The sequence below is a fragment of the Mirounga angustirostris genome, unplaced genomic scaffold, assembly GCF_029215605.1.
Source record: "Mirounga angustirostris isolate CCGP_5_RB_7025 unplaced genomic scaffold, mMirAng1.0.hap1 SCAF_4, whole genome shotgun sequence".
Lineage (NCBI taxonomy): Eukaryota > Metazoa > Chordata > Mammalia > Carnivora > Phocidae > Mirounga > Mirounga angustirostris.
Genome location: NW_026991712.1, coordinates 150,500,978 through 150,525,341, shown reverse-complemented (window position 1 = coordinate 150,525,341; position 24,364 = coordinate 150,500,978). Strand labels below are relative to the sequence as shown.

The 24,364-nt window shown below is 51.0% G+C and overlaps 2 protein-coding genes across 3 annotated transcripts in view; both read right to left on the bottom strand.

Annotated features, from left to right (window-relative positions):
• Positions 1 to 214: 214 nt before the first annotated feature.
• DMRTA2 (DMRT like family A2) lies at positions 215 to 3,753 on the bottom strand. The gene is made up of 2 exons (XM_045895421.2): positions 2,960 to 3,753; positions 215 to 1,655 (listed from the first exon to the last, which is right to left on the bottom strand). The coding sequence occupies exons 1-2, from the start codon at positions 3,513 to 3,515 to the stop codon at positions 604 to 606; spliced, it is 1,608 nt and encodes a 535-aa protein (XP_045751377.1). The 5' UTR covers positions 3,516 to 3,753; the 3' UTR covers positions 215 to 603.
• A 17,022-nt stretch (positions 3,754 to 20,775) lies between these two features.
• Positions 20,776 to 24,364, bottom strand: part of FAF1 (Fas associated factor 1) — a 500,825-nt gene continuing 497,236 nt past the window's right edge. For both annotated transcript variants that reach the window (XM_064589173.1, XM_064589174.1), the window contains exon 19: positions 20,776 to 22,880. In XM_064589173.1, the coding sequence (XP_064445243.1) occupies positions 22,797 to 22,880 (84 nt within the window). In that variant the 3' untranslated portion in view covers positions 20,776 to 22,796. The remainder of the gene's footprint in view (positions 22,881 to 24,364) is intronic.

The window sequence follows — 24,364 nt, the reverse complement described above, 5'->3', positions numbered from 1 at the left end:
GCTTATTGGCATAAGCAACAGAGAGCGACAAATACCGCAACGAGGAAAGTGCACCTTAGAACTTGTTTCCTTTTTTTTTTTTACAATTGATATCGATATATATATGTGTGTGTCCCAAAGACTCAACTCAGTGTCAAGAGATTTATACATCCTAAATTTATATTTGTTAGAGCGAACATTTTTTTAAAAATTTTAATAAGGAGAGGGATACACAGAAGACAGATTCTCGGACTATCCTGCCATCCACTGGAGAGCGGGCGGGTGGGATGAGCACAGGAAAAGGAGAGGCAGGAGCGTGTGCGGCGGCCGCAGCCTCTGAATTCTCAAGAATTCCCGGCCTTTTGAAGGGCTGGAGGAGCCTTGGGAGGTGGCCAGAGGATGAGGATCAGGACCACGCACCCTCTCCGAGAACACCTGCATCTGTAGTTGCTCCCCCTTTGCTCAGCTCTCTGCCCACCTTCCAAAACAAAACCGAAAATCACCTTTGAGCGAGAACACCCCAGCCGGGGCGCACAGAGCGCCCCGGGCAAAGAAGGACCGGCGGCCCGCGGGATCAAGGCTGGGGTCCCCGTTTGGGGGCGGCCCGGTGCCGGGCCCCTGGCCCTACTGCTTCTCAGGGGCGCCGTTGACCATAGGCCCGTACAGGCCGCCGCCGTAGGTGGGCTCCTTGTGCACCGCAGCGGCGGCGGCCGAGCGGTCGCGCATGAGGTCGCTGAAGGCGTAGTCCATGGGCGGGCGGAAGCCGAGTGTGGGCACCAGGCCGGCGGTCGAGTAGGGAGCCATGAAGGCCAGGCCACGGCTGTGCGCCGCTGCCGCCGAATAGGCCAGGCGCAGGGGGCTGAGGCCGAGCGGCGCACCCAGCGGGTAGGCGCCTGCGTCGGCGCCGAAGTGACTGGCGTTGGGCTGCAGTGGTGAGAATGCCGAGCGGCTGCTCAGCGAGCCCAGCGCCCCAGGCGCCATGGCGCCGGCCAGCAAAGGTCTGTGGTGCGGAGGAGCGGCGGGGCCGGCCTGCAGCGGCGCGGGCAGCCCCGGCCCCCCGGCAGCGGCGGCGTCGACGCGGCCCGGCCACGCGTCGTCCGCGGCTGCTACTGCACCCACTGCGGCCTTATCAGGGGGCACGGCGGGACCGAGGCCGGCTGCCAAGCCCCCGCGGTGGTGGTTCAGCACCTGCTCGATGGCCTGCACCACGTCGCCGCCGCAACCCTGCAACACCAGCTCCAGGACGCCTCGCCGGTGGCCCGGGAAGACGCGCGTCAAGATGTCCAGCGGCGTCCGCTGCCGTGGACCCGGGCCCCCGCCCAGCCCTGGAGCGGGAGCGGCCTCTGCCTCTTCTTTGTCGGCCTCAGAACCGGATTCGGAGCCCAAAGGGCTGGCGGAGCCCGGGCTGTCCTCCTCGCCACCGCCTCCCGGGCCTGCACTGCCCGGGCAGCTCCCACCTGCCTCCTTGGAGGCCCGGGCCAGGGGCGACCCTGAGAAGGACTCGCCGTCGCCGTTCTCCGAGCCCGAGCCCGGCCGCACCTCCGGAGAAGATGTCCCGGGCCCCGAGTCCGCGCCGTCGGGTGATAAGGGCTTCCCCGGTGGCGGCTGCGGGCTGCCGGGGTGGCCGGTCTGAAGCAGCGTCTTGGGGAACAGGTCAAACTTCTGTAACTTGGCCTCTAGGAGGGGAGAAAAGGGGATGTGAGGCGTGATTAGGGGCGGGGAGGTGAGGCACCCTCAGCACATCAGCCCTTTGGACCGCAGTTTCCTGAACCTGAGGACCCTCATTCACTGGACTCCGGCGCCCCCTCCTTTTTTCTCCAGCATTCCTTACTCTCTGAGCCCCTACAGTTCTCACTTCCCCTACCCCCCAGGGCGCACTCTTTCTGTACCAGAACCCCAACCACCTGTGCCCTGTAAATTCAATGTCCAGTTCCCCTCTTCCACATCTGTGCCCCAACACCTCCACCCTTATCCTCCTTCCTAGCCGGGTCCGTGACCCGGCAAAGTGGCCTGGCCCAGAGTTCAAGCAGGAGACAATATAACTTCCACCTATATATACCACCTACTGTATAGAGGACCCCACTCCACATCCATCATTCCAAGAGCGAACCCTGCCCTGGGCACCCTCTGGCCCTGGGCAACATAGCTTGTTAGGGAAGGCACCTTGGGTATCTAAGAGATCCCAAGGCTTTCTGCAGGCAAAAATAGAGCCCCTATTTCTAATCAACCCTTTCCAAAATTAAAACCTAAGAAGTTCTTTACTCCCAAGATGAGGGCTGAGAGGCCCCGCAATGGCCCCAGCCTTAATTTCTTCCCTCCCTAGAAAAAGGCGAGAAATTCTTGAAGAGGAGGGTGGGGCCAGACGGGGAGTAGGGGGTTAGAAGAATGGGGATCGAGGGAAGCGAGAGAGCGCCTACTCTTGAGAAAACGGGGACAAGTGGGGAAAGAAGCTAGAAAGAAGGAGCAGGCGCAGCGTGCGGTTGTCCGGGGAGCATTAGGAACTGGAGAAAAGAAATCACACGGGGAAAGGAAAGAGGTGTTCCTGACACCCAGAGAAAGCGGGTGGAGGGTGCGGGGGAGGAGGACTGGGAGAGGGCCGGATTTCTGAAGAGAGTTGGGAAGGGAACCACGGCAAGTGGAGAAGAGCAGAACCAAGGTTAAAGGTTCCACGCTGGGGAGACCGAGCCAAGTGAGCAGGGAAGGTGGGACCCGGCCGCCTTTGGGTAGAGGAGATACGATTCCAGCGTCTACATTTGGGCCCGCGGTGAGAGAAGGGGGTGAAGGGCAAATTCTTCAGAAAGGGGAGAAAGAATTTATGTGTTTGTGCCCCAGATCAGGGCCTGGGTGCGCCGCGAACTCTTAGCAGTCGGGCGTTTGGAAGAGGGGATTCCACTCTTTCAGTACCAAGACAAGTCCCTGGGCCGCGTGCCCCCAGGCCTGGGCCCCGCTCCCTTTCCTCCCGGCCCGGCGGCGCGCTCACCTGAGCTCCCCGCGCCCGCTGCGCCGCCTCCGGTCCCCGCGGGCGCTCCCGCTCCCGGCCCCCCGCCGTCGGCGGCGCACACGGAGCCGAAGACCTCGTAGGCGGGTCGCGGCGGGATAATGCCGTTGGCGGCGGCGAGCGCCAGGCCCTCGGCAGTGCCGTAGAGCAGCTGTAGCTCGCGCGCCTCGTTCTCCTCCTGCGCCTGTTGCCGGCGCAGCGCCACCTGCGCCGCCATGACGCGCTGGCGCTCGGCGATGAGCGTGCACTTGGCGCACAGGCAGTCCTTCCAGCGGCAGTAGCGTTTGTGGCCCTTGAGCGCCGACACGACGCCGTGGTTGCGGCAGCGCGCGCACTTGGGGGTCCGCGGGTACTTCTCCGCCGCCCGCAACAACAGCGGCGGCGCTCTTAGCAAGCCGCCCGCCACGCTCACCGGTAGCGACGCGGCCGCCGCCGCCGCCGCTGCCACCGACGCCACCGACGCCACGGGCGGCCCTGTCGCTGTTGCCGCCGCCGTTGCTGCGCCGGGCACGCTAGGCAGCTCGGAGCGCAGCTCCATGGCAGGACCTGGCGTAGAAGACGGTGGGAAGAAGGAAGAGACTTGCGGTGAGGAGCGCACGGTGTGCTAAGCTACAGCGTACCCTCGAGGAGATCAGGCTTAGGGAGGGAAAGTCGCGGAAGTTTGGCTAGTGGTTGCCAAATTGCTGGAAGGAGGTACCTTCGGATCCCCCTTGTAAAGCCGAGCTCCCCCACCCTATTCCCACCAGAGCTCTTCTTCTTAAATCTGATTTATGCGCTGGGTCTAAGATTTCGTTTGAATCGGTGGTTCCGCTGGAAAAAAAAAAAAAAAAAGATAAATTTTGAAAAGTCACTGGTTCAGGTGGATATAACGAGGGTGTGGAAAGGAAAGTATTATCCCCCCCAAAGTTTAGCTTAATTGGGGCGAGACGGGTAGAGAGAAATGTCTGTTTGATGGGACTTGGATTAGAGAGAAAATTTTGACTCAACAGTCAGACTAGATACCAAGAGCAAAACAAAACAAAACAAAATTCGAGGCGAACTGCTCAGTTTTGTGGAAAGGTGAAAAGGAGAGAGCTATCAAAGCACACAAGGCATAGAGTTCAGCTGGCTGGGTCTGAAGTTTTTATGCTGGTGGGAGCAGGAGAGTTAGAAAAATCAGGGACAGAAAAGAATAGCTCTAGGAATAGAGTGAAGGCTAGATAACAAAACAAACATCTCAGGAGCAAAGTTAGGCCGTGGGGCCCCAGGGACCCGTGAAAATGCGGGGGCTACAAGTTTCATGGTGCAGAGGGCCTCCAGAGAATGGTGGAGAAAAATGAGTGTGATGAGTTTAGTAGGCGTGGGGCAGAGTTAAAGAGAAAATTAAGCCCAAGAAACTTTGGTCAGGCAAACACAGCCAGAAGGTTAGCTTGAGGAGTGAGGAAAACAAAAACCAGCTGATATGGATGTCTGGGTCCCAGGGTTCACGTGGGGGAGAGAGGTGTGCATGAGAAAAAAACAAAAAACCCTGCAGGCAAAGGTTGTGGGTGGAGTAAAACCTGTGGCACGATTTTTACCCCTGTCGTCTGGAAGAGTAGTCGGGAAGGAAAAGGTATCTTGCGGAAAGTTAGGTATTTCTGGAGGGAGATCCTTTCCTTGAGCGTCTCACACTGCTGTCTCTTCCCCTCCGGTTTTAGGGACAGAATCGTCAGACACGCCCTCCCCATCCTGGGATCCCCCGCGGGACCCTATTTGGGTGCAGGTTCTCGAGTTCTGGGCTCGGAATTGGGTTCCTGGGACTTGGACGGCCCAGGAGACAGCACCGAGGCAGGGGAGTCGCCTCTGGACCTGGCTATGGAGTCTCACCTGTGCTGCGGCCTCAGAAGGCCCAAGCAGGCCCAGCCCCGAGCTTCGGCCCCGGGCTCCTCTGGGTCACCGGGTTCCCGCCAGAGCCCGGGCCAGAGTCCTGGGGTCTCCGCCCCAGTATCCTAGATCCCTTCCCTATTTGAGCTGCCTCTTCCCTCAGGCCCCTGGGCCGCGAAGTCCCTAGGGCCGGCGTGGCCCGGGCCTCGTCAACAGGGCCCTCAGGCCAGGCCGCCTCCCCTGCCCTCCCTGCGTCCCTCAACTACCTGCCTTGGGCTCGGGATCCTCCTCCTCCGCCGGCGCTTCACGCACCTACCAGCTCCGCTCGCGTTGCTGGCGCTCTTGGCCTCTTCCCCCTGCCCCCTGGTCCCTTATCTGACCACGTCACCCTCCTTCAGTCACCATGTCCGAACTTCCGGACCCCCTCAGAACGCTGCGCAGTCCAACCCTTCCGTCGGAAATCCGAGCCAGGGGACCGGTTAGGGACCGGCTGGCTGGAGCCCGCGACCCGGCCCTCGCCGCGCGGCGTCCCCTCGCGGAGCGCGCGGGACGCTGCGCACAGCCGCGCCCCAGTTGCCCGGCGCTGCCAGACTCTCAATGAGCCGCTCGCCTGCTCTATTGTTGCTCCTTAGGGCTCCATTAGACAGAATTGGACAACAATGTGGCGCCTGCCATTGGCCGGGGGAGGCAGACAGCGCTCTGATTGGCCGGGCCCGCGCCCGGGGAGCCCCGCATTCTACAGTGTCCGAAAGATTCGAAACTCCAAAAGCTCTACTGAGTGCCTCCCGGGAGGGGAGGGGCGCGCCAGGGAAGGAGTGGAGAAAAGTGGGCTAGGAGGAGCGTTGAAAATACCGTGACAAGTAGTTTCCGTGCGCCCTAGAGCGTGTGAATTGCGCCTAATTACCGTGTCCGGTGCGCCTCTACGTAGCCGTGTGTAACCCCTCGGCGTCTGGGACGCGGGCTTGGCTGCGCCGCTCTCACTGGCCGGGGGCGCTTGGCACGGCCGAGTTTCCCAAGTGGCCCTGGTGGCCGGGGGCGGGATAGGGGCAGGTGACAATTCAATTACCGCGGTCGGGGTGGGGGTGGAACGGGGACTCGGGGGTGGGGAAGGGAGAGGGTATATGGCATAAATGCCAAGAGGATTTTTCCTGCCTCTTTCCGGCTCTGTTACGGTATGCTCCCAAGTCCGGTGCGTTTGGGTTAGTTGGGGGCTGTTGTTTTGTTTTTTCCTCCTGCCGCCTTTAAAACACAGGTCCTTCATTTTAAAATTCCCGGTATGATAGTCATCAAGAAGGGTAAGTGTGGTTTACGAGGATTTTTTGTTTTTAAAGAGGAGTCCGGAGAGAACTGAGATTGCGCTTCCTGTCGGAGCCCTCCGAGTCCCTTGCGCTCCGCATCTTTCCTCTCCCCACCCCCTAATTCCGTCCCTTTGCCCCCTCTTGCTCTTTCCTCTCCTCACTTCTGCAGCACCTCGATTTCTTTTACGTGGTGGTGGGATTCTTTTTGTCAGTGTTATTTCGAATTAACAAGAAGTTTAATTTTCTTTTTTAAACGAAAGTAAAACGTGACCTCTCTGTCTCCCCAGATCCTCTTGCACGCAGGACGCGCATCCGTCTGTCGGTCCTTCCGAGCCTGAGACAAGGTCGCCACCGACCCCCAGGAGTAGTTTTAGCTTTCACCTTCCTCTCCCCTACTGACGTCAAGGCCCTGAGGAACAGTTTGATCTGCAGAGGAGGTAACAGGTTTTGGATTTTGTTTCCCTTTTGAATGGCAACATCTGGAATTAATGCTGCAGTCGTCGGGCAGGGTCGCCTTGGGTTTCTCTGTGATTCTCTGTGCCCTTTCTTTCTGTCTTTTCCTCGTTCCAATGTGCCCTCACTCTCATTTTTATTCTCCACTTCTCTCTTTCCTTCAGAGTAAAGAAAATTTGTTTAATTGATGGGAAAAATGAGTTTTCCAAAACGTTGTTCTCCCTCCACTCCCAACCATGCGTTTCCGTGATGTTCTTTAGAACTTTCAGGGCCACGGGGTTCTGGCCCGCCCGCCGTCTGGGGCGCAGGGGTACGGGGCGTGCAGACTCAGTCCAGGGGCCTCGGGATGCAGCCCCTTCCCCCTGGCACAACTCGTGGGCTGCACCCCGGCAGCCCAGCCTCTGAACCTGGGGGCTGGCGACTGGAGGAGGAAGGCGCCGAGACAAGCGGGGCCCCACCTCAGAGCGCGGAGCCTTGCGCGGTTCCTCCTGGATGCCCTCTGGGAGGACCAGGCTGAGGGAGGGAGGGAAGGAGGGGAGAGGGTGGTGTGCAGAAGAGCCGGGTAAAGAACTTCCAGAAAGCTGACCAGGCCGGCGCCCGAGCGCCCTCCGACCCTGAGTGGAGTCTGTGATGGTAACATAAACCAGGCCCTTCGCTCTTAGAAAATTCCACTCGCTGGAGCCTGAGAAGAATTTGGGAGAGAGCAAGGGGTCAGCTCTGCCGGTCTCCCATGTGGGGTGAGGTAAGGGAGTGAGTCTGGGATAATATGTCCTGCAGGAGTATAAGACCCAGACCGCACCTTACAACACCTTGAGGTTATAAGGTTAAGGAAATCTCTCAGTTAACTGCACCCTGGCAGGAGGATGTGTGGGAGAGAGGGAGGGCTGCGGCTGGATCCCGCACCACCCTGGGCGCCTTCCCCCAGAGCTACATTGGACAAGGTTTTCCAGAAATTGTTTTAAACCCCAAACAAATTGAACGATAGGAATATGCCTAGCTTTTAGAGGGCGGTGGCCCAGGCACTCCTCACTTGAGGCCAGGCCACTGTGGGATTCCAGGACTTCAGCGGAGTGAACCAGGGGGCAGACAAGAGTTCAGCCACAAGGACTTGAGAACCCCAAGCTCTCCCACTAGTGTGTGAGGAACCTCCAGGACATATCCTGAAGCCTAGCCCAATCAGAGGAAACCTGCCCACTCCTAGAGCAGGCTCCTCTTTCCTTGCATTCACAGCTCAGCAGGTCCTGGACCTACATACAACCTTTCTTCTGGGGCACCCGAGGTTGGGAGGTTGGGGTGCTCATGTGAGTGAATGTGTCATGGATAGAGGGAGACAGAGTAACCAAGCTGGGTGGAGGTCACTGCACGCATACCTCCACAGGCCACTGGGGTTAGTTCTGATTTGGACTGAGGTCCCCAAGGGGGGGCAGACCAGAGTGGGGTGGCTCCACAGCTGCAAGTGGTAGAGAAAACATGCCCAGACTGAGGCAGCAGGGTCTACCTCCTACACCTCCTGCACCAGAGTGTGGCTTCACACCTGGACACACACCCCGCATGTGGGACCTCATTCTGCAAAAATCTTGGGTACATGCTCACACCTGCATGCACCCACAGGGTGCACATACCTCTGACGCTGTCTTTCCACCCAAGAGGACCCCATCAGAAAGTCTGATTGAATTCACAGGGCTCTCATCATCATGCCCTCATCCTAGAATTTCCACTTAGTACTTGACCTCATACTCAGACGCCCACAGACTCCCTGGTCAGTGACTGAACACCTAGACAGGAGCATATGCTCACACACGTGTGCCTTCCCTTTCCCTGGGCCCAGCCCTATTCCAGGGCCCTGAAGGTGGACCCTAGGCGGACAAACCCAGACCACCGGGACAAATGAGGTGGCTGAGAGCAGAAAGCTTATCCTCACACGATCACACACATACACACTCCCTCCCGCATCTCCTCTTAGCTCGGAATCATTTGCTGTGCGGGCGCCTGAGGGTCCCGGATGAGCTCTCCCAACCACGAAAACCCGCCTCCACCCGTGTTCGCTGCCCGCCCCAACCTCCGCCTGGGCAAGGGTGGGGTCCAAAGAGATGGCCCGGTGGAGACCCAGGGTGAGGCTGGAGTTGGGGGCTGAGGGTGCGGTAGGGGGTTGGAGGTGCAGCACGGTGGCGCTGAGTAGGAACATTGCCGGGGGCTCTGACGGGGGACCCGAGAGGCATTGACTTTTGCGCTGTTTGCCCGCGGCCTCGGAGCAAGCAGACGCCATCTGTTTGCCGGCTGCGGCGCGTCCCGTTTAATTACCCTCCCGGCAGCCTAATAGAGATGATATTAAACTAAATCTTTCTGACATTAAAAGTAATTATCCCCAAACCAGTGGCTCCGGGACGGAATCGCCCCTCCTGTCCCCAGCCCTCCCTTGGCCGCTCCAGATTCCGTTAGTTTGGCTGAAACTCTTTACCCGGAATGGGGCGCGAAGAAAAGGGGGAAGGTGCCTTTGGGAGAAGGAGTCTACGCAGGCCGACCCATAACGCTGTTTCGCGCACAACCACAGACGCACGAACACGCGTGTAGATACACTCACATCTGTACACACACAGACAGACCACGACAACATTTTCCTCCGGATCAGCTCTTGAGCCACGTTAGACTCAGCCGCGTGCACCCCTGGGTGGACAGAGAAGCGCAGCCTGGTTTGCTGCCCCCGCCCCCGAGCCCGCTAAAATGGCCCTTTGACGGGGTCAAAGCCACGGATACGGCCTAGACCAGGGCCAGGGGCCCAGGCAGCCAGATAGACCCTCTGCCATCCTGGCGCTTGACTTCTCGGCGCTCTTCCTGCGAGGGGCCCTGCACCTCGCGCTTTCCCTGCAGGGTCTTAAGTCGCGCCACATTCTGCGAGGCAAGTCCTATTATTCCACTTGACAGGTGAGAAAACAGACTCAGAGAGGTGAGGTGACTGGCCCCCCATCTCACAAGCAGTACGGGACAGAGGAGAATTCGAAACTAGGGGTACCAGGGGAGACCCCTACCCAAGGCCCAAGTTGTGCACGGTTCCAGGCGCGGCCTCCGGCTGGGCGCGGCGAACGGATGGCCCTTCTCCTCACCCTCACCCTCTGGGGCCCGCGGGACCTGCTGGTGCTCAGCCTCTCCTCGGGCCTTTGACTCCCCAGGGGAGAAGTGGGCCAGCGAGCCACCTGAAGGCGGGGCAGCGAGGGCACCGGAGCTGAGAGCCCGGCGGGAGCCCCCAACGCGGAGCCCCTGAGCCGGGCCGCAGCGCTCCTTCGGATCAAGCCCGGGAGTCCGCAGGGCGCGTGCGGGAGCGGCGACCGCCCAGTGTCGCCAGGCTTCCTGTCTCCACAACCTTCTGGTTGGGTGCATCTGAGCCTGGAACAAACGCGCTGAGAGTAATGTTCATTGCCCAACTATTTGCTTCTATTTTTGAGCACCTAATGCATACCACTACCCTGCTAAATGCTTGGTGTGTGCTCCATTGCTTGGTACCCAGTCCTTGGGGAGGTGTGATGTTCCACGTTTTTTAGAGACAAGTTCTCCGAGGTTCAGCGAGGCGACGTAACTTACCCGAGGTCACAGTGCTGCTGAGCTTCGAGGAAGATGGGAACCTAGATCCCACTCCCACCCAGGCATTTTTCCTTCTCATCTTCAGTTCCAGTCGGGTAGGATCAGTTCGATACCATTCAATTGATAAATCATTCACGAAAATGCGAGAGAAGGGGTCTTTCATTAATTTCATTCATGTTGAGCACCTAGTAAGTGCCAGACCCTGAGGCCCGAAGTTAATCAACTGTGATGGCCCCTTGAAGTGCTCGTTGACCAACCAGGGACACAGTCACCCACCAGTGACCTCACAGTGAGAAACAGGGTTGAGGTGGGAGTGGGGAAAGGAGGGTCAAAGGAGACTTCCTGAAGAAGGGGATCCCTGAGGTGAGACGTTAAGTTTCCCAAGTGGAAACATTATTATTGCTTGTTCTGATAAAACATTATAAAACATTTTAGACAGCTCAGCAAAGTATGTTTGGAATTTTTTTTCTGTGTACATACCTTTACAAAAATATGCTTTTTGTTACTTGCGTTTTTACATAAGCCCGATAAACATTTTTTTCATGTTAATCAATATATCTACATAAACTTTAAAAATTGCTTAATATTTCCATGTATGGTTGTACCTTTATTTAGCCAGTTTTCCATTGAGAGGTATTTTGCTTGTTTCCAGTTTTTGCTACAATAAACATTACTACAATGAACATTCTTTGTGAATTTGCCTAATTATTTCCTTAGGATAAATTCCTAGAAATAAGACTGATTGGCCAGAGGCTTTTTTTTTTTTTTTAAGGCTTTTGATAGCTGCTTGTCAAATAGCCCTCAGGAAAGGTTGTGTCAACGAGCACACTAACAGTAGTGCATCTTGCCGATCTTTTTATTCTTTGCCAGTTCAGGCAGGAAAAAAAGAATCTTTTGTCATTGTAATTTGCATTTCCTTACTTATTCCTTAGTTTCTTCTTTATGTGTTAGTCACTCGTGTTTTTTTTTTTTTAACTCTGTGTATATTCTTTGTTTTTTTCTCTTATAAAGTTTCTCCTTTCCTTAATTTGTAATAGCTGTTTATATATTAAAGACAGTAGCATCCTCTTATCTGTAACATATGCTGCATTTCTCCTTTCTTTGGTTTCACCCAGTTTTGTTGTTATACTGCAGTTTTAAACAATTTTATATAACCAAATCTGTCATTTTTTCTTTATAGATTCGATTTACAGTATCATACCTACCAAGGGTTTTTTAAATCCAACTTTCTGAGAGCATTCACCTATATTCTCATTATTCATATTTAAATCTTTAGTTCATTTGAAATTAATTTTGGTGGAAGGTGTGAAGGAAGTTTGTAACTTAATTTTTCCCCAAATGATTAACCAGTTATCACAGCACTACTTAATGATCCACCCTTTCCCCCACTGACCATATGCTATATACTAAATTCTCAGATGGTGTTAGGTCATTTCAACACTTTCTCTTCTAAGGAATGATTTACTTTTGCACCAGCTTCACTCAAAATTTATTGTAGTTCTGTAATGTCTGGGAAGGCAAGCATCTTTCTGATTCCTGATTCTTCTTTTTCAAAATTCTCTTGGCTATTTTGGAAAGAGAGTCTTCTGAAAAAATATTTTAGAATTTTTAAAGCTGGTTCCAAAGGGAAAGTAAAAATTTAAAACCCTTTGGAAATTTTATTTAACTGCCTTTAGAAAGTATTTTGAGGGAGATTATATATCTTCACAATATGGGATATTGCCATATAGGACACAGTGTGACTTTCATTTATTTATGACTTTTATGTCCCTTTGTAAATTTTGTCATTTTGTTCCTGTAGTTGTTTCTTAAGCATAATCTTTGGTATTTTATGTGTCTATTGTGAACAGAATCTTTTCACCTGTCTTTTCCCAACATCTAACTGGTTATAAGAAAGTTACTGATCATAGTATATTTATTTTGAGATTGGCCTCCTTTCTGACCCATTTTAAATGAGTTCTCACAGTCTCCGGTAGCTGAGTTTGGAAGGATCTGGAATTGACTAGGCTGAGGAAGAAAGGGAGGGGCGATTCTGCACATAGGAAATGGGGCAAAGGCCCAAGTGATTTGCAGGCTCTCCTAGGCTTTGAGGACGATGTGCACACGCAAGGTGGTCTTCTTTGGACCTTCCTTCTCATGGTCTCCACCTCAGAAGAGGGCCTTTGGAAACAGCGATTCCAGGAATCAGCCCCCGGGGCAACATGCCACCCAGACTCAGAGCCTTCGCAGCGCTGTGTGACATTGGATGAGTCGTCTCCTTGCTGGAATCAGATTGCTTGGAGGACAGCGGCGGCCAGGCCACCGCATGTGGGGAGAGGAGAATGTGAAGATGAAGGGCATCAGGGCGAGGCTCTTGGGCCGGATCAGACTCGGCTTGAGTGCAGTGCCTACCCGTTCTTGAAGTGCGCATCGGGGGTCCCCAGCCCCATTTGCCCAGCCTATAAACCCCAGGTCACCGACCAAAATGAAGATAAAAGGGGGAGATGGGGCTAGGAGGGAGAGACCTAATCCATCTGCTCAGGCGCGCGCGCGCGCGTGCACACACACACACACACACACACTCTCTCACTCACTCTTTGGCGTCTTTGGTGTCTTTCCCTCAAAGAGTTCTACTCTGACTTACATCCTCCCCTACACACACCTTCTACTCCCTCCACCCCCCATTTCCTGCTGGGACTGTGCAGTCTCCTTCCAGGCTGTGTATGGTGGGTGAGTTCCAAGCTGCTTGACTGGCTCAGGGCCGGATACTGGTTGGGCAGGAGCCCAACATGTTAACTCTCTTTCCTGGCCGGGTCCCGTGTCAGGGTGGGGAAGCTGGCTGACAAATGGGCTTTTTTTTTCTTTTTCTTTTTAACCCCAGTGGGTGGTTCAGACTCCAGGCTTGCAGCAGCACGGATGCAGAGATGCCTCCTCCGGGTGCCCAGGCCCAGGCCAGACAGTTACCTGGAACACTTCTGCTCACCAGTTAGGACCCAGCACTCAGGATGCTCTACTGTTTCTTGTCAGAGGCACAGTAGGCAGATGCCAACGCTGCAAGCTCTCTAAGTGCCTCTGCATTTTGCCCTCTCTGAAGCCACACACACACCCATCTTCATGCCCAATTCATATCAGAGGAACTGAGGCATGGAGAGGAAGTGACTTTCCCAGGGTCATACAGCTAGGTGGGAGAGGGATGAGAACTGTTCTTTGCATCTGTAGAAGAGACTGGTTGGAGATTAGCAGGTGGAGTTGAGGCCACATTCCTTACCCCTAGTTCTCGGAACTGACCCCTAGGGATAGGTGTAGGAAGATGAAGGCAGCCCTTCCTTTGGTGTTGGGAGCCTCTTTTCTTGGGGGCTAGCCACTTCACTCCCTTCTGAGCATGTACAACCCCCCTTCGCCTGTCAGGACTGTGCTTTCACTGCTGGTCAGGAGTCTCCCGCCATCCTTCATGCATCCTTAGCACCCTTGGTCACAGGGCCTGGCTGAGCAGGGCTGTCAGTATGAAAACTGACCTGGGGTGGAGTCCTGCATTTGTCACATTCCCTCCTATGTAAGATGGAAGTAAAAAGAATGCTTTCATGGGGTCATTGTGAGGATTCAATAACACAATTCACAGAAAATCCTTCTCAGTGTCTGATGTGTAGTAAACACTCAAGGTATATTGGATATCGTTATTTGTTAGCCAGTTGCTGAATGAATGAATTCTTCTCTTTGCCTTACTCCAGAGTGGAAAACTGGTCCCTTCTCAGTATCCTTTTGCCTCCTTTAGAAAAATGACTGGGGAGGCTGGGAGCTGATGACAGGAGGTCACTTGAACCATAATTTGAAAACTCCCTCCAGAATCAGAATTCTGATGGATTGTAGTGGTTCAGAGACCTTCTGGCAGGCCTGGGGTGCTCAAGGTCCCAGAGGGACTCGGGGCCATCTCCCTCCTTAGGTCACCTCGTTCACTCCCACCACCCTTTCCAGGGGCTCCATTAATCAGAACATGTTTGATATAAAGCATAAAGTGAAATTGTGCCAGTAAGAAAGGAGCATCGGGACGCCTGGGTGGCTCAGTCGGTTAAGCGTCTGCCTTCGGCTCAGGTCATGATCCCAGGGTCCTGGGATCGAGTCCCGCATCGGGCTCCCTGCTCCGCAGGGAGCCTGCTTCTCCCTCTGCCTCTGTCTCTCTCTCTGTCTCTCATGAATAAATAAATAAAATCTTTAAAAAAAAAAAAAAAAAAAGAAAGGAGCATCACAGCCCAGAGCCCATCCCCAGCTTCTGGAAGCAACCCCACCTGTCTCTTCTCAGGGCCTCCACTATTTTGGGTACACCATAGCCCTGCTGGTTCCTTGTGGGACTCCGCAAAGGCAGGGGCTGGGTTCTTTGCCCCCATGGCACAGTACCACTTTTATACCAGAGAACATAGTCTTTCCTTTTGTGTCCATGACCTCCCATAGCATGTAAAAAACTCATAAAATGCGCCGTTTTTTTTTTTTTTTTTTAATATCAAGAACCTGAGGCATGTAGGTGATACTGCACAAGTTAGTTCTTCAATGATGCTTGGTGTGGTTGAAGGCATGCCAGAATGGAGCCTTGCTCAAGTCATTTCACTGCTCTGGGTCTCAGTTGCTCCATCTGTAGAATGAGGAGAGGTAGACCTGCTATATTTGGAAATGCTCTGAAATGAGAAAAGGACCATGCAGACCCAGGTAGGAAAATGATGATACATATGTGGGATGCTCCATCCAGCTGGGACCTTGGCACTCTCCTCTGGAAATATAGCAAAATTCCTGGCCTCCAAACCTGATTTCCTTTACATGTGTTTCCACTAGACTCCCCCAAACACAGAGAAGTTTCAGTAAGACTCTCCTTGTTGTCAACTCTTCAGAAAAATACTATGCCAGTGTTACCAATGTGTGCCCAAGTAAGGCAGATAACATTTCTAGGGGCCTGGGGACCTCAGCCCAGAGAGGCAGTCTTCATTTTGATCCTGTAGGATGCCTACATTTTCTAACTCTCAGATCTCAGATTGTCAGGCTTGGGTAGTGCCATTTATTACAGAATGGACTCTGGCCACAGCCACTAGGTGGTGTTCATCTCTCCCAGAAGTCTATCCAACTGCCCAAACTGGGGGCCTTCTCTGGGTTCCCATGGCTCCTGGAACTTCTCTAGTGTTGACCACATTGTCCTGGAATTGGTGGCCCCATCCCAGCCTGGAGATTCTGGGACAAGGGTAGAGGCTGAGAATCCAGTGTTTAACAAAAAGCCTAAAATGATGAATAGATGGAGTCAAAACTGACACTATCTCCATAAGGCAAAGGGCACTTAAACAGAACTTCAACTAAATGCAGGTCTAATGGGCGCCTGGGTGGCTCAGTCAGTTGAGCGTCTGCCTTCTGCTCAGGCCACGATCCCAGAGTCCTGGGATGGGTCCTGAGTCAGGCTCCCTGCTCAGCGGGGAGTCTGTTTCTCCCTCATCCTTCTGACCCTCCCCCCTGCTCATGCTCTGCCTCTTTGGCGCATGTGTGCGTGCACTCTCTCTCAAGTAAATAAATAAAATCTTAAAAGAAATGAAATAAATGCAGGTCTAATGAAAATGCATGATGGAAAAAAAAAGATTTGCTTTGGAGACAGACAGGATATGTTATATAGTTGTTATGAGACTTTGGGCAAATGATTGAACCTCTCTAAGCCTCAGTTTATCAATGTATGAAGCAGGATAGTATGTTCCATCTCATAGGGTAGTTTTGTAGTTCATTCATTCATATAACATTTACTGTCTGTGCCCTGTGCCAGGCCCAGGGGCCAGACCTGTCACGATCCACAGAGGGAGACTTCTGAGCAAATAATCACAATAATAGGATAAGTGCTCAGCTAGGGGCAAACACAGGGATTAGAAGAGGCCCCTAACCTGGCCCTGGGGATTCCATGAGGCTTTCTGGAGGAGAGGTAGTGGAGTGAAGTGGTAATAGCCTGAACTCTGGAGCCAAAACACCTGCGTTTGAATCCTGGCTCCTTGGTTTACTAGCTGTGTGACCTTGGGCAAATTACCTAATCTCTTGTGCCTCAGTTTGCTCACCAATGAAGTGGGGATATTAATAGCTCCTACTTCACAGGGTTGTTGTGAGGAGTGAAGTACTTAGTGCCTGGCATTCAATAAACATGATATAAATGTTCAATATTTATCAAGCACTATATACAGTGCCAGGTCTGTGTGGAAGGATAAAACAACAGATCAGATTGACACAGACCTTACCCTTGTGGGTTTTATACCTTAGGCAAAATCTGAGCTGAGTCTCGAAGCACAAATTGCCTCCTATCTAAGGACAGTTTGAGAAGAGCAGAGGGCAGAGGAAGGAATTCAGGGCTGCTGATATTTCACAGGCAAGCAGAGCAGGAAAACTCTGCAGAGGAGACACAGGGGGATTTTTCAGAGGAGTGGAAGAAAACTAGGGGCGTGCAGTATCCTAGAAAGTGTGTGGGGATTTTTATTCTACTCTCACCTGTGGCTTAGAAGTTACAGCTACTAAAGCAGCTCAGGGCCGGGGCTGGGGCTGGGGCTCATGGATAAGGGGAAACAGAGCAGGCGTGAGCTTTGGGCTCAGATCCAGAGTGGATTCTCAGCTCCTCTCTACTAGCTGTGTGTCTCTGGACAGTGACATCATTTCTCTGAGCCTCAGTTCCCCTAACTGTAATATGAGGATATTAGCAGTAGCGACCTGGCGGAATACTTCTGAGAATGGCTAGGGGGCGACACTGTGCAGGGCTTACCAGGGTACTCAACAGGAATTCCTTTACCCTTTGTCTCTTCTCAGCAGCTCCAGTTGGTTTTGTTCCAGCTCCAATTAACTAACTGCTTCAGTAACCACTGGGTGCATGACTGCTACGTGCTGACCCTGGGCTGGCTTGAAATAAACAGGTGATTATGACCTGGTCTCTGTTCTCACAATGTTCCCTGATGAGCAAGGTGTTAGAGATGAAGTCACCACCTGCACACAGACATCATTTCTTTGTTGAAACTCAGTTAACAAAGTCAAAATTTCCTGTGTGCTTACTATGTACTAGTCATTTTGCTAGGCCTTGAGGATAAGAAGTGATTTAGACCCTTTGGAGGGCTCACAGTCTGGGATGGGGGCAGGAAGAACATACGAGTTTAGAGTTATGATTCAGAGTGGTCCAGCGCTATGTACAGAAAGGGCAGCACAGGGCTGAAGATTCTCGCCTAACTTGGAGGGTGTGGGGAGGCTGTAGCAGTGGTCAGAGAAACCATTTTGGAGGAAATGAAGTCTAAACTGAAAGTGAAGGATGGAGAGGTGGCAGGAGTCTGGTGGCGACAAAGGGAATAGTGTCCAAGGCCAGAGGTGATACAAAGCTGATGCTTTCAGAAGATTGCAGGTGACTCTGGATGTGTGTTGAGGGCATGGCTGGAGGTAGATGGGAAGGGAGGTAGGGGCCAGATGGCAGGAGTTTTAAATGCAAGCTGAGTTTGGATTTTACTTGGAGGGCAATGGTAAGCCTCTGAGGGTATGAAGGCATGGGTGTGGCATATTGAGGCAGGGGTTTTAGAAAGCTCTTTCTGGCAGCTTCGTGGAGACTGGTCTCGAAGAGAAGGACTGAGAAAGGGAAATCAATTAGGATGTGGTTTTATAACCCAGGTGAGAGACAACAAAGGTCTGACGGAAGAAATGCCCATGGGATAATGGGTGAAGGAGCAAGGAATGGACTTTGGAGATGTCCAAGAGGTAGAAGCTGCAGGATTCTTCTTAAAATGTTGCATGTGCTTAAAAATAAAAGGCATTGCTTAAAACCTGGCCCCTGACACCTTGGGGAATGAGTCATTTTGGAGAGCTGAATTCTCTATGGAAATGGGGCTTTACCCATTTTTGTATCCACCAACAGTTAGAAAATATTATTACGATTATTGGAAATGCTTTGGTAAAAGGGCATACTTTTCCTGAAGGTGGTACTGCATTGACATAAACAGCAGGAGCTTTAGAGTCAAAGGTCTGGGTCTCAAACTCTGTTCTGCTCTTTATTAGCTGTGGAGCTCGGGCAAGTCACACTTCACCTCTTTGAGCCTGTTGCTTCAAAATGGGGTCAGGATCACCCATTCGACAGGGTTGTTGTGGGGTTACACGAGGTAATGTATGTAATGCTCTGAGCACAGTACTGGGCACATCCTAAGTGCTCAGCAAGTTAGGTCTCCTCTCCCCTCCTTCCCATGATGCCCCAGGCTTAGCCTCTGGACACCAGTAACAGTGACACTTTGTGCAAGGCTCTTTAACCTTCCCTGGAGGGCCCCAGAGCAGTATTCTTGGACTTCTTGCATCTGCTGTTCACATTTCCTGTGTCCTCCCCCATAAACTGCCAGTTGTCATTATCATCACCCACTCTCCTTTCCTTTTGTAATCCTGTGTGAGTTTGCAGACCAGATGATAGCTAACTGCTTTACGTGTTAACTAATTGTTAAATGTTAGTTCACTTAATCTTCACAACCTTATCAACCAAGTACTGTAATTATTTCCATTTTATAGCCCAAATGCGGAGGCACAAGAAGGTGAAGTGACTTCCTGAGGGCACGCTACTAGTAAGTGCAGGAGCGGCTTGGACCCAGGCAACGTGGCTCCAGAGACCATGCTCTTGGCCACACACATCACCTCTCAAAACTGAGAACCACAACTAACAGTGTGCAAACTAAGAGTTAACAGAATGAAGACTGGAGAGCAAGTCTCTTTTATTGGTATTTCCTTTCAGACCACACTTTCAAAATACAGCAGGGAGGAGCTGTAAAGCCATGGCAGTTGTTAGGGGTCATCTTCCAAAGCAGATTATTTGAGATGAGAGAGAAGCACTGAATGCAGAGGGAGGTTCAAGGCAAGGAAGCCCAACTGTTGTTATCTCCACCCTCCCCCCCTTTGGGGGTTGCAGCTTTCATTTAGATAAAAATGTGGCTTGATGAAAAGAATGGGCAGATTCAACTTCCCAAATAGTCTGATGGTGTTTGCATGATGTAAATGGTGGTTCTGAATTTTCTGGCATCAATATTGCCCACTGAGAATCTGATGCATACAGATTTTCCCTTCCAGAAAATTACATTTAGCTTCTTATACACAATTGTGGGGGATGCCAAGACCCATTCTTGGACATGAAATTTAGAGATTCTTTATAGAAGAGCCGTGAACCTGAAAATCAGAGCCTAGGGCTTGAGTCCAGACTCTTGTCCTGACATTCTGTGTGACTTAGGCAAGCACTGCCCTTTGAGCCCGCACTGCAGTGGTCTGGGATGATGAGTGTAGAGGGTGTGGGAAACTGCAAAATGCTACCTGAATGTTATCAGGACGCTGAGGTTCAGAGAGGTTACTCACCTTAAGGTCACATAGCTATAAAGTGGCAGAACCAAGGTTCAAACTGGAAGACACTAAAGTCTGTGTGTGTGTGTGTGTGAGTGAGTGAGAGAGAGAGAGAGAGAAGAGAAATGAGAGAGAGAGAGAAAAAAAGGGGAGAGGGAACGAGAAATGAGAGCGAAAGAAAGGAGAGAGAGAGAGATCTCCCTCCAAGAATTTTTAAAAAGATCAAATGAGATAATGCAGGTGAAAGGGTCACACAGATTGTGAAGTGTGACGTGTATGTGATTACTCCTGAACTGAATTTAGGATTCCACGTCCCATCCATCTGTGGGACCCGGGACTGGGTGGATGGGGAGCTGGGAGGGATGGCGGAAGTGTGTTCATCAGTGATGCTGCTCATGGAGACAATGAAGACCCGCTCCCCTATCCAAATGAAGAACTTCTGTGCTTTTGCGGAAATCTGTCAGAGCTCTGCAACATCTTTAAAACCCATCCCTTTGACCAGCATACTCAGGTCAGTATGTGTAGCTTTGGGAGTAGCAATTTTAATGCAAATGCAAACTTATGTTTCTAATGTCACCAAATAAAACTTATAAAAGCCTAAATCCTATTCTCCTACATTAAAAAAAGAAAGATTCCATAAAAGATGTTCTCATCCAATTCAGACTTTGGATGCTTAATTCAGAGATGAACACCTGTGTGTCCCGTAAAGCTAGTGGTGCCAGAGCATGGCAACATTTCCAACCAGAAACCTCTCCAAACTACACCTTCTCAGGGTCTGTGGGAAATTGTCAATACTTCCTTAAATCTTCAAACTAATGCTCCAAACATACAACTGATAATCCAAGGAACACAGAGGAATGAGCTGGAATGGAAGTGAGGATGACAGGGAGTCCTGGAACTTCACTGTAAACAGCTGGGCAGAAGAACACGGAGCCCATGTTCTGATTGACTCACTGCATCTGGCAGCTGGGATGTAAAGCCCAAAGAAGTTTAAGGGCAGGAGGAAGAATTGCCAAAGGACATTGCTATTTCTGTGATAGCAGAAATTCTCCTCTTGTGATAGCAAGTTACTTGATGTTTTTCTTGGAACCTAACTTTATGCAAGTCCCTTTAATGTTGTGCTTGTAAGAAAAAGCCCAAAACTGCTTTGGCCTCCGGTTCTGGAGCTCAGTAGACCAGAATGATGTGAGTGAACAGTGACAATTAGCTGAGGCCTTTCCCAGCAATGGGGGCCTATAGGATAGGATTTCATGAGACTGAACTAGAAGAATCTCTCAAGACAGGGTTGAAAAAGGGTGTGTAAACTTCATACACGTTCAAGAAGCATTTAATAACTTTTATGAAATCACTTTCAGAGTAAAGTCTCTATCACTAGAATACAGAAGTGAAGCTGACAGGGCAGAACAATATGATGAAACCAAACCCAAATCAGATGGAACAGGTTAACCATGAAAGTAAATTCAGAGTCCTGTCTCTCCAACTCCCACCCACACTCTTGCTCTGTTCCTGAGTATGGCCTGGGTTAAGGGCTATAGCTTCTGCATGGCAGCTAAGGTATACCTGGAAAAAGAAGAATTGGTGCCCTAGTGCATCTGTAGCATTGGAAATGACTGTCTTTGGGTCCACCAGGTTAGGAAGGTAGGTGTGGACAAAAAAAAAAAAAGGAAGGTAGGAGTAGAGCTGAATTCCCCCCATAGTGGGTCTCTTTTCCTTCCAGCCTCCCTGGGAGACCTCTGGAGCAGAGAAGGCCTGACTCTAAGCAGATGTAGCACTATCTTTTAGGAACACATCTCTTACGAGAGAGTGTTCAGGGAGGTCCTGGTCGGAGCACCAGAGAAAAGACACAGGAGGAATTTTCCTGGCCAATATCCACTTCCAGGCAGAGGGAAAAGGACCAGCCATATCTTAGGCTTCGGTTAGAGTCTTCTGAGAACCCCTTGAATTGGGCCAGGGGAAAAACCCAGCACTTAGACTGTACTTTGGACAAATACAAAATGTCAAAATCAGAATCCCAAACCCTGGGATAGAGACCACAGGTGACATAAAAACAGATATGGAGAAACATTCCAAGACTAAAAAGAAATCATTGGCTGTGAAGGCATCAATAGTGCTTCCATGAACTAAACTTCAAACCCCAAATCCACAGATTAACAAAAATCTGTATTTACTAAATCATTCCCAAATTATTATATGTAGGTTCAGGCAACACATGTCTTCTGAGCTGAGCCCCCAAGTTTGCTCTCTTAAATATATGAGATCAGAATTTTCAGCCATGAGATCTTTCATTTGAAATGCAAATCTAATATCTAATACTGAAACGTTAAAAGAATGAAATAGTGGAGCAAGGTTTTATAGCGGGGCTCAGAGTCCATGGCGTGACTGATCAGATTTTGATGACAGACAAGGTGCTTAAAATACCAAGTAACAAGGTCCCAACACATGGTGGAGCAGAGGGAGAGAAAAGCAGGAGAGAACTGTGTTCACTGATGGACCAGCTCTGTGGGAGCTGGTATCTATGAGGTTCGAACTGCCCAAATGCAAACAGCAGCTTCTTGCATCTGGGCCAGATACCAAAGTCCTGGTACTGGTCCTCTTCACACTATCTCAACATTCACATAATGCGCTTCAACAGTTTTCCACGCTGCACTGGAAGAGCAGATACCTCCTAGATGGAACCTGGAGACCCAAGGCAGCTGCAGTTTAAAATAAGTATCTTGCATATATGTCAAATGCAGTCCTCAAACACAACCTCACATCTTAGTAAATAAGTCAGAAAGTACCAACAAAAATGATATGCTTTTTTTCCTACAACAACGTTTAATCTCCATGCTGAGAAGTCCCATTTGACTTTTTTCCCCATGCCTTTTAAAATTAGGTGACAAAGTAGAAATCCAGTTGTGAAAATAAAAAGGCAGAGGTGTATGAGCCCTGGCTCAATGAGACGTATCAAATACATGGCATCCTGGTGTCCCAGGGCAGACAGAACTGTCCTAGACAGTGTGGGGAAACGGTGGGCACTGGAGAGGTAAAAATTCTACTTCGTGGTCACTCACACTTGAACAGTGCATTAGTCATTGAATAAGGGTGAGGTGAAGGGGATAAGGGAGGGCTGCAGAGTTGTAATTTTCTATGAGGATTGGGAACATATACTCGTGGATGGGAAATTTTAAGTAGCTATGTTTATTATTACTTTTTTCCAGCAATCTTGCAAGAGGCAGAAGTGTGACATTGAGTTGAGTGAGACGAGCGTGTAGGTGGGTTGGCGAGGAGCCCTTCTCTTGATGCAGGCCTCTGGCTTGTCAAGGAAGGCTGGTTCCACTGCTGGGCCATGTTTACTCTTTTGCTTCAAGGAAAAGGGTTTCTTGAGGGAACAACTTTACCTCCAATAGTGATTTATTTGGGTCCAGCTGGGTTACCTAAAAAGAAAGAAAACACATTTAAAAGATTGGAACAATCTCCTCATGGCGTTCGGGTCCTCCCTGTGCACACTGGCTCTCAGCCTGCTACGCAGTGGCCTCAGCATGTCCGAATCTATCATCTTATTAGATGCTCACAATAAACCTGGGACGTATGTGGTGCGATTTCCATCTTAGAACCAAGGACACCAGGGCTCAGAGAGGTCACGGCTCATAGATTAGTGGAAGAACTAGCATGTGACCACAGGCAGGCACAGCTTCAGGAGCCTGGACCTCTTCCTGGGCAGGTGGGAGATCCGTGCCTCCTGCACAGCACAGCTTGACCCACAGAACGGAAGCCCCTTAGGAAAGGGTACTGGCTAAACAACTGATTGGCATTCTGGGGACCTCTGCGCTTCATTAACTCCTGACAGCATGGGCGCACTTTTCTGCTTGGTAGGAAAAGAGCTAAGTCCTCGGGGCTGATTTTCTGGCTAAACCTTCCTGTAGTAAACTGGACAATGCCTATTCTACCATGCCCAAAGATGAATATCCTCCTCTGAGGGAAAGTCTCCCTAGGAAGGCGTATCACAATCTCCTTGTTGGTGGAGGGGGAGGATATTTAGTTTGAAAAAATAGTCAATGCCATAATAAGACTTTCTATTTTAGAAATAAAAAAAATCATTATTTAATAGTATGAACTATAGGGAGTAAAGCTAGACCAAATCTTGGCTCAGTTGGGAAATGCTAGTCATATAGGAATCCTAAAGTAGATTTATGACTCCTAGGCCAGGGGCAGGGATGGAGGATTTATGAATCTGAGAGTGAGAGAAAGAAACAGTTTTCCTATTTATCAGCAGGGAGTATGAATTTTAAAAAGTTGAGAAATACTAATTTAGGGTGCCTGGGTGGCTCAGTTGGTTAAGCGACTGCCTTCGGCTCAGGTCATGATCCTGGAGTCCCAGGATCGAGTCCCGATTTGGGCTCCCTGCTCGGCAGGGAGTCTGCTTCTCCCTCTCCCACTCCCCGTTTGTGTTCCCTCTCTCGCTGTGTCTTTCTCTGTCAAATAAATAAATTAAAAAAAAAAAAAAAAGAAATACTAGTTTAGTGGAAGTGACAGTGGGCTTTGGAACCAGAAAGATTCCGGTTTAAGGGGTGCCTGGGTGCCTCAATCGGTTAGGCGTCTGCCTTCGGCCCAGGTCATGGTCCCGGGGTCAAGCTCCGCATTAGGCTCCCTGCTCGGCAGGGAGTCTGCTTCTCCCTCTGCCTCTGCCCCCTCCCCCTGCTCATGCTCTCTCTCTCTCTCTCCCCCCCCTACCCCTGCTGTCCCTCTGAAATAAATAAATAAAATCTTAAAAAAAAAAAAAGATTCCGGTTTAAATCATAGCTGTCTTGGCTATTAGCTTTCTGTCTTTGGAGTTAATATCAACCATGCAGGACTGATGTGAGGATTAAATGAGAAAAAAATATACAATTAGCAGTGTCCAGCACAGAGCAGGTGTTCA